The sequence below is a fragment of the Prionailurus bengalensis genome, chromosome F2 (assembly GCF_016509475.1).
Source record: "Prionailurus bengalensis isolate Pbe53 chromosome F2, Fcat_Pben_1.1_paternal_pri, whole genome shotgun sequence".
Lineage (NCBI taxonomy): Eukaryota > Metazoa > Chordata > Mammalia > Carnivora > Felidae > Prionailurus > Prionailurus bengalensis.
Genome location: NC_057353.1, coordinates 48,879,441 through 48,896,035, shown reverse-complemented (window position 1 = coordinate 48,896,035; position 16,595 = coordinate 48,879,441). Strand labels below are relative to the sequence as shown.

Below are 16,595 nucleotides of genomic sequence, written 5' to 3'. Positions count from 1 at the left end.
CTCTCCAAAGCTCTAGTATTTCTCCTGGAAGAACGTTAGGGGTCCGTTACAGCAGAGCCAAATGAATGCCTCCAGTGACTTAAGAGGCAGAGGCCAGACAGAAGTTAGAGCGGCAGCAATTTGCGTGATACTTTTCACTTCCTGTATTAAGTTAGTGAGTGGGGATCACGGCCTCTTGTCTCCCAGCAGAAGGCTGGCAGTCTGAAGCAAAAAGACAACTTTCTCCTCTAAGGAGTGTGGAAGCGAGAAATTCAGACATATCAGAAAAATGAGGAAGAAACCAGAGTGTCCCTTCCATCCCCCAAAAGTCCCGTTGTCGTATGTTGGCTCTTATCAAAGGACTACTCTGTGACTAAATCAGATACAGCGTTAGCCAGTTATGTATCGAATGTGACTGAAAATGCCAGCTTACTTTACAAACACATGATAACCATGATCTTGAAGAAATCAGGGCAGTTGCAAAAAAAAACAAAAACAAAAACAAAAAAACATCAATAAGCTTATGAATGGTTAAATTCTGCCTGGATCTTCACGGACATTTGCAGGACAGCATGAAGTATGTTTGCAAAACACTTTTCAAAAGAGTGACAAGGTGCAGAGCTCTTGGCTGCAGAGTCGGCCACACTTCCTGGCATAGGGTACACTCCATTTGCCCATCCCCTGGATGAACCAGGAAGTGTGCTCGACTCACTACATTTCATGTACAGGAATCAGACAAGATGTGACCTTCGGGGTCTGGCTCCTTTCACTCAGCGCAATGTCCTCAAGGTTCAGCCAATGTGTTTGTGGCATTGATCGGGACTTTGTTCCTTTTTATGGCTGAGTATAATATTCCCTAGTGTGGACATATCATATTTTGTTTATCCATTCATTCATCATGACCACTTGGGTTGTTTCCACTTTTTGGCTACAATAAATAATGCTGCTCTAAACTTTTGTGTACAAGCCTCTGTGTGGATCCAGGTTTTCAATTCTCCTGGGTCTATAAACCTCGGAATCGCCAGTCCCATGATCCTGGTGGGTTTTTAATGAAGGAATTTGCCTTCTAAATAGATGTACCTAAAGGGAAACGAATTGCAATTCGCGTAAGCTGGAGGAGGACCAAAAAAGAAACGAAAACCAACTAGTATAAAAAAGAATACTAACAACCAAATGGCTGTTAGCACGTTGAACCCCCTCCTCTATCCATGTACTTTGCCAAAACTCTGAACATACCATGAGGTTTAAATGCTCACAATAATCCTACAGTGTTATCATAATTATCCCTCTTCTGCAGATGAAGAAATGGAGTCAGCCCCAGGGTGGCAGGCTGCCCAGGACCACACCCGGACCCAGCCCCGGCAGATGTGGCCAGGAGAGAATATACCACCAGAGTATTCGTAACAAACACCCATGGTCTAAATTCCCTCGTCAAAGAAACTCCAGACAAAAATCAAAACAAACCTAAAGCAATACCCCGCTTTCAAAAAACACACAGAAAGGCTAAATTAAAAAGAAGGAAAAGAATCCAATATGCAAAAGGGGGCTTTGTGAGTCCCGCTGTGATCAGGATTTGTGAGCAGAGACCGGACAGTCCTCTAGGGTGATCTGAAGGTGAGCGGAGAGAGGACAAAAAAGCCAGTTAGGAGGCTGTCAAAACAGACTGGGGAAAGGAAGGGCTGGAGACTAGGGGGCATGGGGAGAGAACCTCCAGAATGCCTGAGTGCCTGGCCGCAGAGGTGGGAGCACGGGGCTGGAGGGAGGGGCTTGCTTTCCGACTGCACTCTGTCCTCCCTCAGCCAGCTATCCTGCAAATGGTGCCACTGGGCTCAGGAACCAGGCAAGACCCAGGCCACCATACCGCTGATGAAAACAACCCGCAGACAGGTACTGTCCTCTCGTATATAACTCACCTCTTTCCCTGTACACTGTCCCTCTTCTTGCTAGAGACCTGGACCGCTTCACTGTTTTACGAACTTCTTAAATTCCTAAAGACAATCAACAGAGACAAGTAAGAGACAGGTTTCAAGAACCTGTGCTGAGCATCTCCTTGAGGTCTCCCTACAGAGCCTGGCATAGCGCATGCCCTGCACACAATGAGTGCTAAGTGAGCACTGACTGACAGAAGAAAGTAGGTCCCCATCAGAACCACACAGCTGTGTTTCCAATTCTGCTGATTCAATATTTCCCATCAGAAACAGCTTTTGGTCTTTCAATATTGCAACCAGTTTACCCTCATGCACGCACAGGCACAAAGTACACGTAGTTGTCTTTTGTGATCAAAGTGAAAGCTGTGTGTGTAGCCATCTGAGGCACATCAACAATGACTCAGAAAGCAATCCCTTCCTTGTTTCTCAAGCTGGCAGGGAAATTAAGTCTGGAAATAAGAGTGAATAGAAGCTAGGCTGGCTCTGCCAGTTATTGGAACAAAAAAAAAAGCCAAAGGACATGGGACACACTGGAAACTAAAAGGCAAAATGGCTCACTACCTGAGCCTGACCAACTGGGCCTGTGCTGGCTGATGCAGGAGCCACTAGCCACAGGTAGCTATTTACATTAACCAAGTAAGATTAAAAATACACTTCCTCGGGGCACCTGGGTGGCTTGGTCCGTTAAGCGTCCGACTTCGGCTCAGGTCACGATCTCACGGTCCGTGAGTTTGAGCCCCGCGTCGGGCTCTGTGCTGACAGCTCAGAGCCTGGAGCCTGTTTCGGATTCTGTGTCTCCCTCTCTCTCTGCCCCTCCCCTGTTCATGCTCTGTCTCTGTCTCAAAAATAAATAAACATTAAAAAAAAAATTAAAAAAAAATACACTTCCTCACTCACACCAGCCACATTTCAAGTGGACTACAGCTCACATGGGGGAGGCTACCAGCCTGGGTGGTACAGACACAGAATGTCCATCATAGAAATTTTTTGTGGACAGTGCTGAACCAGATTAACTGTGTGGTCATATTTGGAGGCAAAAAAAAAAAAAAATCTATTCTTCACTCACTGACTGATATTATATAGGTTGATAGGTTGACTTTTATGGACAGATCTCCTCAAGTATGTTTTCAGACTTTTGATTTCACAGATCAGTAATTACAATACTTTTTCTAATCTGGGGTTGTCAGTCTCAGTGCCTTTTTCCTGCCCAGCATCACATCCCTGGTACCTAAAACAATACCTGATTGACGGTATGTGCTAGAAAGCTGTCTGCTGAATAAATGAACATATGTGCACACAGGTGGACAGGCAGGTTGTATATATCCTTACTTTTTGCATTTTATCTTTGGTGAAAACTGTCACTGGCTGGCACTAGTCACCTCAAGGTATTTGGGTTCTAAACACTGGTTCTATGCACAAAGCGCCTCATACACACACACACAGGTTGGATTAAGTCACAAAATGAATACAAGTTGTCTAGAATTTTCCGAGACCTTTATATGAATAAATGCTTGTAACAAAATATTCCAAATCAGAACATTACCTAGTTTTTGCGGGCTTCTCTAAATTGACTGTATGTTTCGTAAACAAACCATGAAGGGGAGTTGGGGGTTAAACTACCTGTTTGCTTCTAGATGGCACCAGAGCGCCCTCTTGTGGTGAAATATAGTACCTGTGTAGTCACAATTTCTTTAAAACAAAAAACAAAAAAAAGTGACTTTCTGCTTCTCACCTTAAAAACTGGACTGACCTGTACCTACTCTGAGAATCAACCCAACTATGTACCAAGATAGTTAAGATCTGGCAAGTTGTGGTGGTGATAAAAGGTAATTTAAGAATGATTTGTCACAGAACCATCCAAAGAGGTCATCCACATACCTAGGAAACAGCAAAATACATCAAAGCTGCTCTCTGGATTTGATATTCTGGATAGTTTCTGTTCATCCTCTGGTTAAAAAAAAAATATTTTGAAGTTCAAATATATACAGTTTTTCCTTTTTCAGTCTGAAATCAACAATTATCTTTGCTGCACCCAACTGTTTTCACTTTTTTCTTAATATCCTCTTGTTTCCTCATACAAACCATTCTCTGAAAATCTGTTTTGGTTGTTCTTTTACACTCTTATAAGCAGTGATAAATCATTCCCAAAGTGGGTTTTCATATAAAGGATAGAAATGTGATTCTGGTCACTTTAGGTTATTTTTGCAAATTTCAATTTGATATTCTATGGCCTTGCCAGGGTAGAAGACACCTGCATTCATCAGTTTCTGCGGAGGCAGAACTTTCTGGTTCTGCTGATTAATAATAATGTAGAATGCTTCTTTAGGTGGCAGAGTAGCAAAGCTGATTTATCCTTAATGATCCTATTGAGTATTGTCTGTGAGAAAGAGAGAAGAATCACTATTTGAACGAGACCCCAACATGCTCCCAAATCCTAAATCAACAACCCTATCTGGGGGTTCAGAGGAAAGGTCTTCCAAAGGTGGTCTCACTTAGCTGGCTGATCACCAGCATCCGAGTCTCTTGGGTGTTTGTTAAAAATGTAGATTATTCGGGGCACCTGGGTGGCTCAGTCGGTTAAGCGGCCGACTTCGGCTCAGGTCATGATCTCATGGTCCATGAGCTTGAGCCCCGCGTCGGGCTCTGTGCTGGCAGCTCAGAGCCTGGAGCCAGTTTCAGATTCTGTGTCTCCCTCTCTCTGACCCTCCCCCGTTCATGCTCTGTCTCAAAAATAAATAAACGTTAAAATAAATAAATAAATAAAAATAAAAAAAATTTTTTTTTTAATGTAAATTATTCTTCGGACCTACGCAAGACTTACCACATCTCTGGGGAGTATGGCAATGAATCTGAATTCTTATTAAATTCCCCAAGTAACAACCATTACAGATCTAATCAATTTCACTATTAGGCAAACTGTCAGGAAATCTGTTTGTGTTTGCTCACTACTGCTTCATTTTAAACTTTCTTCTTCTTGCATTATCTTGACCATTCTTGGTGTGAAGTACGTTGTCGTTTCTCATCAGTTTCACTTTCTTCTCTAGCTAACCATCCCACGAGCTATCCCCTACTGCCGATCAGTTCCATGGCGTTACCTTGTTCCCTTTTTCTCCAAGTCACGGGGCCCGGATGAAAATCTGTTCTAAGGGTGAATCTGCTGGTAAATAAAATAGTTCTGGTGGGTTACATTTTCTAAAAAGGCCAGAATTACATTCATATTAATCTAAAGCTATCTAGGCTAGAAAAATAAAGACCCTAAACAAGTTTACATTACTGAAACGGTTAAACTTCAATTTACAGACAACTAAGTTACCATAGTTTTCAATGTACTTCCTCTAGAACATAATATTGTTACAGATCTTCTAGTAGAAACCATCTTTTACTGATGCTAATAGATAAAAACAACCATTTTTTTTTTTCTACAGAGCAAGGCTTTCATTATAGGCTATTCTATAATATGTGTATGTATGGTTTTTAACCTAGTGCATTTGTTATTTCTTTAAAAAAGGGGGGGGGGGAGGGTGCCTAAAGAGAATAAAGGAGAATAACCTCATATCTAGATCAATTTCTTGTTATCTTATTTCCAACATTTGGGACTATTTAATTTTGAAGTGAGAACAAAGGAAAGTTTACATTTGCTGAGTATTTGTGATGCACAAAGTTTTACTTGAAAGGTATTACTTGGTATGTCCTTATTTAAAAAGCTGCATGGGAGTCTGACCCATCCAGACCACATGGTGTCTGCCTAAGAACAACTTCAGCCGGTAGGAAAACCTTCCAGGTTGAATTACCTGAGCTGCTGAAATTAGCATACAACAGCTAGACACGTCATGACCCGTCACCAACGAAAATGTCTGGGCTCCCAAGTTCCTGCCAAACACCAGCGCAGTTTACTATCTCATGAACTACACTTAATTGCCTTTTCTATATCGTGACCTTTTGGGGTGAAGGTGAAGGAATATGTCGGGCTCACTCCTACAGGACCCAGTAGAGGGCGGGAGGCATGATATGGACAAAAGAGCCCAGCAGTCAGAAGTCTTCAAGACTTCTTCAAGAGCTCAAGTTCTGACTCCAACTCAAAATCTGTGAGATCTGAGAAACCACTACAGTGCTTTGCCCCTAAGCCTCCACAAGTAGAAAGGGGACCACCAGTCCTTCCAGCACAAACAACATAGGGAAGGGGTGAGGCAACAAGCGTCGAGAGCACCGGCGGAATGGTCTCTGACAGACACCCAACAAATGTCTAATGAATGTCAAAGTCACCTGAGCTCTGTCTCAGAGAACCAGCAGCCTCTGAAGCAAACAAGGCAAAACAGTAGGAAGAGTCCCTTCCCAGGAACAGTGGCTGCCATCACGGGTGTAAAAACTTCAATGCAGACTGAAGCTCAGAGACCCACACTGCTTTAACATTACGCTATGTACACAAACTCTACTCACCCCACCACACACACGCGCGCGCGCGCGCGCACACACTTCCTTCCATCTTCAGACTCCACAGTGTCACAAATCTTGAAATTCTCAGATTAAACATGGGTGAAAAGAAGCTACAGGCACTCATCTAGGATGGTGAGTCCGTGCATCTAATAAGCTCTCTCCCCAGCCACCATTCAAAGCACTCCGTGTGCAGGGGGGCATCTATTTCAGTCAGCACAGCAGCCCTATGAGGTGGGCACTCAGGTTGTCCCCAGTCTATGAAGGAGGGACCGGGGTGTGGAGATACAGGGCTCATTAGTAGCAGAGGTGGGCCTGGGCTCCACAGCTACACTCTCAGCCACTCTGCATCCCTGACAGAAATTATAGTGAAAGTTCCCAAGTTCCAAATGTACGCTGGGATTTTAAACTTGAAATAATCCCTACCTACATGGGTCAAAACATGTTATAGTCCAAGTAAAATCTTAAAGTCATCACGTAGGCCTACCAATCTTTTACTGTAATTGTCAAAACACGTCCCCGACCCCAGATTATGCCCATTGTACAGATACTAAGACTCAAAACGACGCCTGCAACAGAAGGCAGAGAACCAGAATTTTTCTGATATCAAAACCAAAAATTTTCAGCTGCCTCTTATCCAAAGGAAGATTGAAAATAAAATCTGCATTCTGAACGTGTCTTAAATTTAGAATTCTGACAGATAACTTGGCAGTTCGTGTCGAAACTTTAAATATACATACCTATGACCTGTGAACCCCAGTCCCAAGGTCTTGCATATGGAAATACCAATACAAGTAAACAAAGATATTAGAAGGATGTTTACTGCAGCAGTGTTTGTTAAGAGCAAAAGCAAAAAATAACCTGTATAGTCATCCAGTCAGCTATATTACGGCACAAATACATGATGGAAAACCATGCAGCCAGTTAAAAGAAACTGGCTCTAGACAGCATCTAGACAGATGGACCTGTAGCTATTCTGGATATTACTAGTAAGCAAAAAAGCAAGTGACAGAATATATGCAGTCTGATCCTACTTTTATTTAAAAATAAACTGTTGGCGTGTGTGTGATATACACCTTGTGGCAATCTAGTAAAAGGCCTGGAAGAATACACGAAAACTTCCTTAAGAAGAAATGTGAGAGGCAGGAAGGGTCATCTCTCATTGTTTACTTTACAAAAGTCTGAATTTGAAGTTAATTTCTCTTGGAATAACAATATAACTTTCTGAAGTAGAAAGTATTTGGAAGGTTAATTTCTAGAAGGAACAGAATAGGTTAGAAATGCCCTTACAACAGAAACTTCTCTCACCCAAGTGCAAGCCTGCGAGTGCACAGGAAGGCTCGCACTGCCACAAAACCCTCTTCTAAAAGTTCCTTCAGTGGGGCGCCTGGGTGGCGCAGCCGGTTAAGCGTCCGACTTCAGCCAGGTCACGATCTCGCGGTCCGGGAGTTCGAGCCCCGTGTCGGGCTCTGGGCTGATGGCTCGGAGCCTGGAGCCTGTTTCCGATTCTGTGTCTCCCTCTCTCTCTGCCCCTCCCCCGTTCATGCTCTGTCTCTCTCTGTCCCAAAAATAAATAAACGTTGGAAAAAAAAATTAAAAAAAAAAAAAAAAAAGTTCCTTCAGGATGTGAAACTAAGTCACACGATTTCAGAGATTTTTAAAACTAACACTGCCTCTTTTCAGACCATGTCATCAATGACATATATGTCAAAACGAAGACTTTTATCACAAATCTTAAGAAGGAAACCTGCAAAATAAGGACTTACACAACACAAATGACCGAAACCGCACAGTTTTGCTATACTTTATTCAAAGTTGGCCCTTCTCTTAATTTGAGCGAACTCAAAGTCTAGTGTCCAAATGTAAATATCCGTCATACGTTGAAAAATAATCTTTACATTTGTGCTGGGACCCAGATTTGGCACACTTAAATCACTTAAATCATACCCGAGTCAGACACAAACGGTCGACACTCCATACATAACAAAACCCTGCAAGTGGGACAGCAAGTTAGCTACAATATCATTTATCAAACTCACAAACTCAACTGTCACCTTCCAAAGTTACACACACCACAATGCACCTTTGCACAGGTCATTTTATTCTCTCCTGTGGGTGTCAACAGTGCTCACAGATTGTAATTTGAAACATTCAGAAAGCACATACCTGAATATTGTCACATTTCTTTACATCATGATTCAGTCACTATTAAACAGTTATGTCTACTAAATACAGTGAACAAAATGGTATAAACGTTTACCATTCCCTTGTAAACAAGGTTTTTGTGCACAACAGTAACAAATGGAATTAATGCATACCACAATGAGGAAAGACCTTGTCTTTAAATAAACTATTCTGTTTATAAATAAACTCTGATTTTTTTTTTAGTACACATTTACAGACCTGATCAATAAAAAGAAACAAGACATCTATTCTCCTTGAACAAGAAAATACTGAGAAATGGACCACTACAGAAGAACTCACCTAGGAGAGGGGGGGTCAGAAGCAAGCAAAGGACAATAGAGAGTTAAAAGTACTGTCATACTGTAACCTATTTCTGTTAGAATACACCAACACAAGGACAGGATTGTCTGGGAAGGAGCTCTTTTTTACTTGAATTCCAGCAAGTTGCAATCAATCTTGTAGTACACATAGGGGTAGTATTCCTGCTGACTCAGGTTTAAGCCTGGAATATCCATAGGAGCCTATGGAAAAAATCAGAATTATTCAATGAAATACTTACAGAAATCAAAAAAAGAAGAAACCAAGTATTACCATTCACCTTCCTATTGAACACCTACTGTGGGCTAAGTTTGTATGTTTACCCTAATTTAATCTGAGTTAGGCATTATTACTCCTATTTTGCCAATGAGGAAACACAGTAAGTAGTAAAGCCAGAGTTAAGCACTGACTCCAAAGCCTGTAGGTGTTTAACCATAATCCTACCAATGTATAAAATCTTTAAAAATTTTTAAATCTCAGGTTTGGGATATTGGGTTTATGGGACATATGGCTTATAAAATGTTGAACAGAAGTAAACCAAGCATAATTTTAATGATATCACTTACTATTTTAAATGTTTTAAAAATGTTTTTATTTATTTTTTTTTTTTTATTTTTTTTTAAAATTTTTTTTTTTTCAACGTTTATTTATTTTTGGGACAGAGAGAGACAGAGCATGAACGGGGGAGGGGCAGAGAGAGAGGGAGACACAGAATGGGAAACAGGCTCCAGGCTCCGAGCCATCAGCCCAGAGCCTGACTCGGGGCTCAAACTCACGGACCGCGAGATCGTGACCTGGCTGAAGTCGGACGCTCAACCGACTGCGCCACCCAGGCGCCCCATGTTTTTATTTATTTTTGAAGGAGACAGAGACAGAGCATGAGCGGGGGAAGACCAGAGAGAGAGAGAGAGAGAGAGAGAGAGAGAGAGAGAGAGAGGATGCGAAGCAGGCTCCAGGCTCTGAGCTGTCAGCACAGAGCCCTCCTTATGCGGGGCTCAAACTCACGAACTGTGAGATCATGACCTGAGCCAAAGTCAGTCGCTTAACTGACTGAGTCACCCAGGCACCCCTGATATCACTTACTATTTATGCATGTTTTAAGAATACACTGGTAGGAAATTATGTATCAAATAGTTGGACATCATTTTTTATTGATAATGTAGGAAGTAATTTCCTTCATTTTCTTCTATCAAGAAAAACTGACTTTCCATGGGTTCTAACTAATGCAAATGTGAGTGACATACTACCACCATCCTTAAAACGAAAAGAAAATCAACAAGGTATTTGAAATAAAAAATATGAAATAAAAGCCCACTACAATTTTAAACAGCAATAACAAAAACACACGTATGTTGTTTATATCCTCTGTTTAAAAGAAGATATAAAGACACCCGTTTAGAAAACTGACAGTTCCCTTTAAAATGCTCCTCTATTGACTTCGCTATTTCTACCAAATACAGTTAAAATAACTACTTATTTTCTTCTTCTCTGCCATTTATTAACTTTTGTAAACAAGTGTATCACTGGTTGCTTCTTTATTTCTACGGCTATGAACATCTGATCTATAGCAAGATAATGACTGGCTTACAAGCAAAGCACTGCTCTAACTAGTATAAAACGGTAAACAATGTAAATTACTTGCTATGTTTAGCTAACAAATTAATGGAGAATCTCAAAGCAATTAAAGATAGATTAAATAATAGGATATTTACTATCCCTTTTCTATCTCCTTCCAATAATTTTTTCTGAAATTAATTCCAGTTCCTACTCTAATAAAATACCGAATAAGTACTTACATCAATAATAGCTGCCGCACTGCTGTCTAGATGTTTATACAATTCATATAATACTTCTCTTAGTTTCTTCATTGTTTTCTTATTGGGCTGAAGGAGCATTGCTTGGAAGTTCACGGGCAAGCCATACCTTATCAGGAAGCAAACGTGTAGTGTGTAACACAAGTAAACATATAAACAGACTTTTGTTTCAAAGCAAATATTCTCATACTCTTCTTTAATCACAGTTAATAGAGAGAGGGTACCTCGTTTTAATGATCACCTTTGCAAGTTCAGCTAATTATACAAAGAAACTCAAATCTTCTCTGGTCCTCACTGTCCACTAGAAATCTTTCCTTAAAATGAGAGCCAATTGTCTACTAGGAATTATTTTTAATTAGTCTTCAGTTTCTAAGGTAATCTATGAATGCCCCCAGCAAATAGCAATAATATGTACACTTAGTAGACACCTTCATAATAATAAACATAATTACTCACATCTTGAAAAACCAATGAAATTTACAAAGAGTGAGCATGGCTACAGGCAAGTATTTTGAACTATTTCTAATATAAGCAAAATGTACAGAGGATCACAAGATGATTGAGATTTTTAAGTGTCTCAAAATAAAATATTTTAGGTTAATATGAAACAATGATTTCAAATAAGTCACCAATACACTGTGTACTAAACTACCTATAAAACATACAAAAGATCTTCTTTTAAGCAAACATTGGCTAAATAGTGTATAATTTACTTTTAGCTTAACTACACAAGAAAAGAATCAGGGAGTACAGCAGCATGGATCACTTTTTCTAATCCTGGTATTAAGGACAAGACTAACATGCACGTGTGATACTGCCGATCTCTCCCTCATAGCTGTCCCTTCGGTTTCTCGGCTGCAATTTCCCATCACTGGACTGTGTGTTATAACAAAGAGGCCAATGTAAAGGGACCTATGACCTCTTCAATTTCAAGTTTCTTAATTAACTTTCTTTACCTTAAGACAGACTCAACAAAAACTCTCAACGCTTTCACATGAATCCACGCAATAAACGCCTCACTGAAATTTACTTTCAGCCACCGTACAAGTGGTCCCTATAAAGAAGGAAAAAAAATTACCACAAATTTAGTATAGAAATGGCAATTAAAAATAGACAAATCAAATATTTTTATTTTATTTTTTTAAACATTTTTTTAATGTTTATTCTTTGAGAGAGAGAGAGCACACGAGGAGAGGGGCAGAGAGACAGAGACATAGAATCTGAAGAAGACTCCAGGCTCTGAGCGGTCAGCACAGAGCCCAACAAAGGGCTCAAACTCACGAACTAGGAGATCATGACCTGAGCTGAAGTCAGACGCTTAACCGACTGAGTCACCCAGGCGCCCAACAAATCAAATATTTTTAAAGGAGTGACTATCTAGTAAGAATCTACAAGAAAATCAAATCACATTATAATTCGTTTTTAAAAATGTTTCGTTATTCTCATTATCTTGGATGCTTCATCTTCAATAAAATTAAAGGGTTAGTCACTACTCTATTACCTCAGTAGACAATTCACAGAACCTACTCACTACACAGGAAAAGACATACATTTTAATGAAAGTAATTTAAACTGATACAGAATACAGATGTGCCCTATGCTTGAAAACCAAAATACAAAAACCTGGATATATTATGCAATACATTTCAGACATTTAAAATAGAACTCAATTTACAAACAACTTCTCAGGAACAAGGATAAAAAGTTATGCAATAAGTCTTTTTTTTTTTTTAAATGTTTGTTTATTTTTGAGACGGTGTGCAGAGAGGGAGACAGAGGATCTGAAGTGGGCTCTGTGCTGACAACAGAGAGCCCAAGGCGGGGATGAATTCATGAACCGTGAGACCATGAGCTGAGCTAAAGTCAGATGCTTAACCGAGTGAGCCACCAGGCACCCTGCAATAAATCATTTAATACCTATCCCTAGGTCTTAATTTTTTCTTTTGTAAAATCAGGGATGTTCATCTAGATCTCTTAAACCTCTGCACATTCCAAACTTTTAAAGATTCGATTACATTAAGTTCTTTTTGAACTTAAAGTATTCAGTATGATTTCCAGTATTAAATAAAAACACTTCTTCAAAGAAACAGCTTTCAAATAACTCAATACTGCCTCTCAATACTTAAAAGACATACACGATCAGTTCAGCTAAGTTATTTAGACAACATCATTAGACTCATTCAATGTACCAACCAATTAATTTAAGGAAAAAGGATCATAAGACAAAGTGAAAAATCTTTGGTTAAAATATCTGTTCTTTAAAAGGGTTTTGGTCCTTCCTAACAAGTTGGTTTTACTGGGCATTACTTGGTTAGGGTTAGTTTTATCCCAAATGAGATTATATGGTTTATAAAGTACCTAGGAATAATTTCAAATGGGATTTGCTTTTATTTCTTCTTGCATTTCAAGAGAAATCCATTTTCAGTCATTCTTCCCCTCCCAGACAAGCTTTTTGTCTTCACAATAATCCAGCACTTCAAAGATGGCAAGGAAGTTGACACCATCTTCCGTTTTCACAATTCTATCCCCCTTCCCCATTTTGCCCAGAACATACTAGAACTCTCCAGTGGTTTAAATACCAATTGCTTCAGTATAAGATTGCGGCATTAAAAAAATTTGCCTCAAGTCAAAATTCTTACTGAAAAAGAAAGAATACTATTTAATTAAAATAATCGCTCACTACAGAGGCATTAACACTGTATTTAAAATTAATTCCTGATAGGGATTTAGATGGAATAATTAAAGGTATGGATTTCAAGATAACTATTCATAGATCGAAGTTTGTTTAGAGATAATAACCAGGGGTGCCTGGGTGGCTCAGTGGTTAGCATATGACTCTTGATTTTAACTCAGGTCATGCTCCCACAGTTCATGAGTTTGAGCCCTGCGTCGGGCAATGCACTGACAGCGTGGAGCCTGCTTGGGAGTCAGTCTCTCTCTCTCTCTCTCTCTCTCTCAATAAATAAATAAACTTAAAAAAAAAAACTATCAAAATAGAAAAAATAACTAAAACCAAGTGTCTGAAAAGTAAAATCAGAGTTTTCTTTTAAATAAAAAGAAGAAAGCAGTGCTGCCCTCTTCTTTTGCTTAACACTGATAATACTGAATATTAACAACACATACAAACTGCTTTTTCTTGTCAGTAGAAAGCCTGTTCATTTCTTCTTTATCTGCTTTCATCTCCTCTTCATTATACTGGAAGTCACGAACGATGAATCTAAATTTTGGGGGGTGGGGAGAAAACCAAAATTGTCCACTCTGTGTATATAGGTAATCAACAAATTAAAAATCAAAAAATAATAATCTTACTTGTTTTCCCTGGCTTTGTGTCTGAAGTCATCAACTGCCTTCCTAAACAAGGTGACATTGCAAAGGTAACTGTCTTGGTCCTCTGAGAGTACACTATGGGGGAAAAAAAGTCCATTTAAAGTTTGATATTTATTCCTCTCTTTCACACTGAGGGCAGACTTCACAAACAGGAGGAGGAGGAACAGTAAAGGGCAGCAGCCCTTCTTCCCAAACCACCTCAATGCTAACCATCTGTGTTTACGATTTTTTATTTACAATGCCTTCACAGCCCTATGTTACATTTACCTGTCTCTAACCCAACAAAATCCAACATTAACTCAAGTGAAGTGTCCAAACTCTAAGGACCATGCTTTTCCATCTGTAACAGTGCCAGGCCGGCTGAGGCAAAACCAGGAGCCAGTTTATTTCCAGAGTTTCCCTGCTTTCTTGCAATAAGTACCTTCTTCTCTTCTGGAAAACAAATTCTCTCTCTCTCCAGCCCAACCCAGCCCACTGAGGCCTGGCCCACCCTCTCTGCATTGCCAGTACCTGCTACCACAGATCTTTCCTTTGTCTCCCTCCACATCTTAACTCAAAAACTGACAAATGCAATGGTCTAAACAACTTCTGACGCATCTCAGATTTTTTTAATGCATCTCAGGGCTTCCTTCTAGGCTCTAGAAGATCCCAGCAGCGAGATCAGAACTTCCTCCAGTCACAGTTCCCATGGACATCACTGGAATGACTTTTCTAGACATGATGGGGAAATTTTAACTACCACATACATCTGAAATGCCTGGGGGAAAGACCCACTGATTGGAAAGGCAAACTTCACAGTTCATGTATACTATGATCTTGATTTGGCTTTCAAAACTTACCTACAGCTACTTATGTACAGAATCCCATGTATGAGGTCTATGAAGCTATACACTGAATTGTTCCAACAGTGATGATGGTGGGGCAAGAGAATCACTTGGTGGTGGGTGGCGGGGCGGGGGGCGGGGGTCTCTTCTCCTTTCTATCTTTCCTGTATCGGGGTTTTTTTTTTGTTTTTTTTTTTTGTTTGTTTAGTTTTTGTTTACAACATGGTACTTCTAAAATCAGAAAAAAATGTTTTATAAGCCTGAGGGAGTGCTTGTGGAATTCAAAGATATTTTACTAAATAAGGGGGTGGGGAGGGGGGGAAAAGTTTAGTTTTTCCAGGAAGTCTAAGAACTGCCTGATTGGCAGTTAATTCAGGAGGCAACTACAATGCTTTAATGCAGAATGGCTAGAAGAACTGAAGCCACTGATTCTCAGTCTTCCTCTCCAGCAATAGGCCCAGCAGATGCCTCTGGGAGGAATGGCTACTGTCATCACTGACACAGACAGAAACTCAGCTACTGTGGATTTAGAACATTTAAACTTCCTTTTAAAAGGTGCCCTCTCTGGCTGGCTCAGTCGGCAGAGCGTGTGACTCTTGATCTTGGGGTTGTGAGATTTGGCCCCACACTGGATGCAGAGATTACTTTAAAATAAAATTTAAAAAAAAAAATTTTTTTTTTTTAAATGAAAGGTGCCCTCTCAAAACGATTACCCTTAGTTCCTGCCCCCAGTGACTATCAAATCCAAAGCAAGGCAGCTACCAAGTGGACAGAACTTAATACAAAACCTTTAATGATCTTCTGGTCTACCAGGCTTGACTCTAATATGCACACTGTGATCAAAAGAAATCCAAATCCAACCTGACAGGCTACTACAGACCCCTAACAATATCCCACCACTGTCACAGTGATCTTTTAAATTCATATGGTACTCTGCTGTTTTAAAGACCATTTCAAAAGCGCCTGATGTCTGACATGCTCTGAGACCATGAGCAGGGTGTCTATTACGCAGGCTCCTCTGTCATGTAGAGACCTAGGTCACGGCGAAGTTGTTTGGTGTACTTAAAATCCTTATGATGAAGGGAGCCAGGATAAAAATTCAGTCTTATTTTAGGACTAAATCCTGCTGTGCTACCTTATTAAGAAAAAAATAAATAGAAACCATTTATTTGCTTTTCCTTCCTATCCCCAGGAAAGAGATTTCTTAAAATCGTATAAAAAAAACCAACCACGTGTCCTTGGTACAATGGACTTTCAATCATTTAACATGTACTCAGCCTCAAAAACAAAACAAAAACCACACACCACCACCACCACAAAAGCACGTACAGGGTCTCTCTATAAATGTGCACAGCTCTTGCTACGTATTAGGAATAAAACTAGGGGGTGCCTGGGTGGCTCAGTCAGTTAAGTGTCCAACTCTTGATTTCGGCGCAGGTCAGGATCTCATGGTTTCAAGCCCCGTATCAGCCTGTGCACTGACAGTGTGGAGCCTGCTTGGGATTCTCTCTCTTTCCCTCTCTCTCTGTCCCCTCCCTCACTCGTGCTTTCTCTCTCAAAACTAAACTTAAAAAAAAAAAAAAAGGAACAAAACTAAGACAAAGTGGTTCTCTGACCTCAAGACATGGGTCTAATAAAGGAAACAGAAAGAAACAAGTAACACGATACAGAGTTGTCAGTGTATCAGAAGATATATGTGACATATTGGAGCAAAAAGGGAATTAATAACTTTATCTCAGGGGCACCTGGGTGGCTCGGCCAGTCAAGTGTCCCACTTCAGCTCAGCTGGG

The 16,595-nt window shown here is 40.2% G+C and overlaps 1 protein-coding gene across 1 annotated transcript in view; it reads right to left on the bottom strand.

Moving 5' to 3' along the window:
- Positions 1 to 8,418: 8,418 nt before the first annotated feature.
- The window catches only part of ATP6V1C1 (ATPase H+ transporting V1 subunit C1), a 47,918-nt gene continuing 39,741 nt past the window's right edge, over positions 8,419 to 16,595 (bottom strand). The window contains exons 9-13 of the mRNA XM_043601518.1: positions 13,964 to 14,056; positions 13,778 to 13,871; positions 11,611 to 11,708; positions 10,637 to 10,763; positions 8,419 to 9,043 (exon numbers count right to left, since the gene is read on the bottom strand). Coding sequence (XP_043457453.1) covers positions 8,948 to 9,043; positions 10,637 to 10,763; positions 11,611 to 11,708; positions 13,778 to 13,871; positions 13,964 to 14,056 — 508 coding nt within the window. The 3' untranslated portion in view covers positions 8,419 to 8,947. The remainder of the gene's footprint in view (positions 9,044 to 10,636; positions 10,764 to 11,610; positions 11,709 to 13,777; positions 13,872 to 13,963; positions 14,057 to 16,595) is intronic.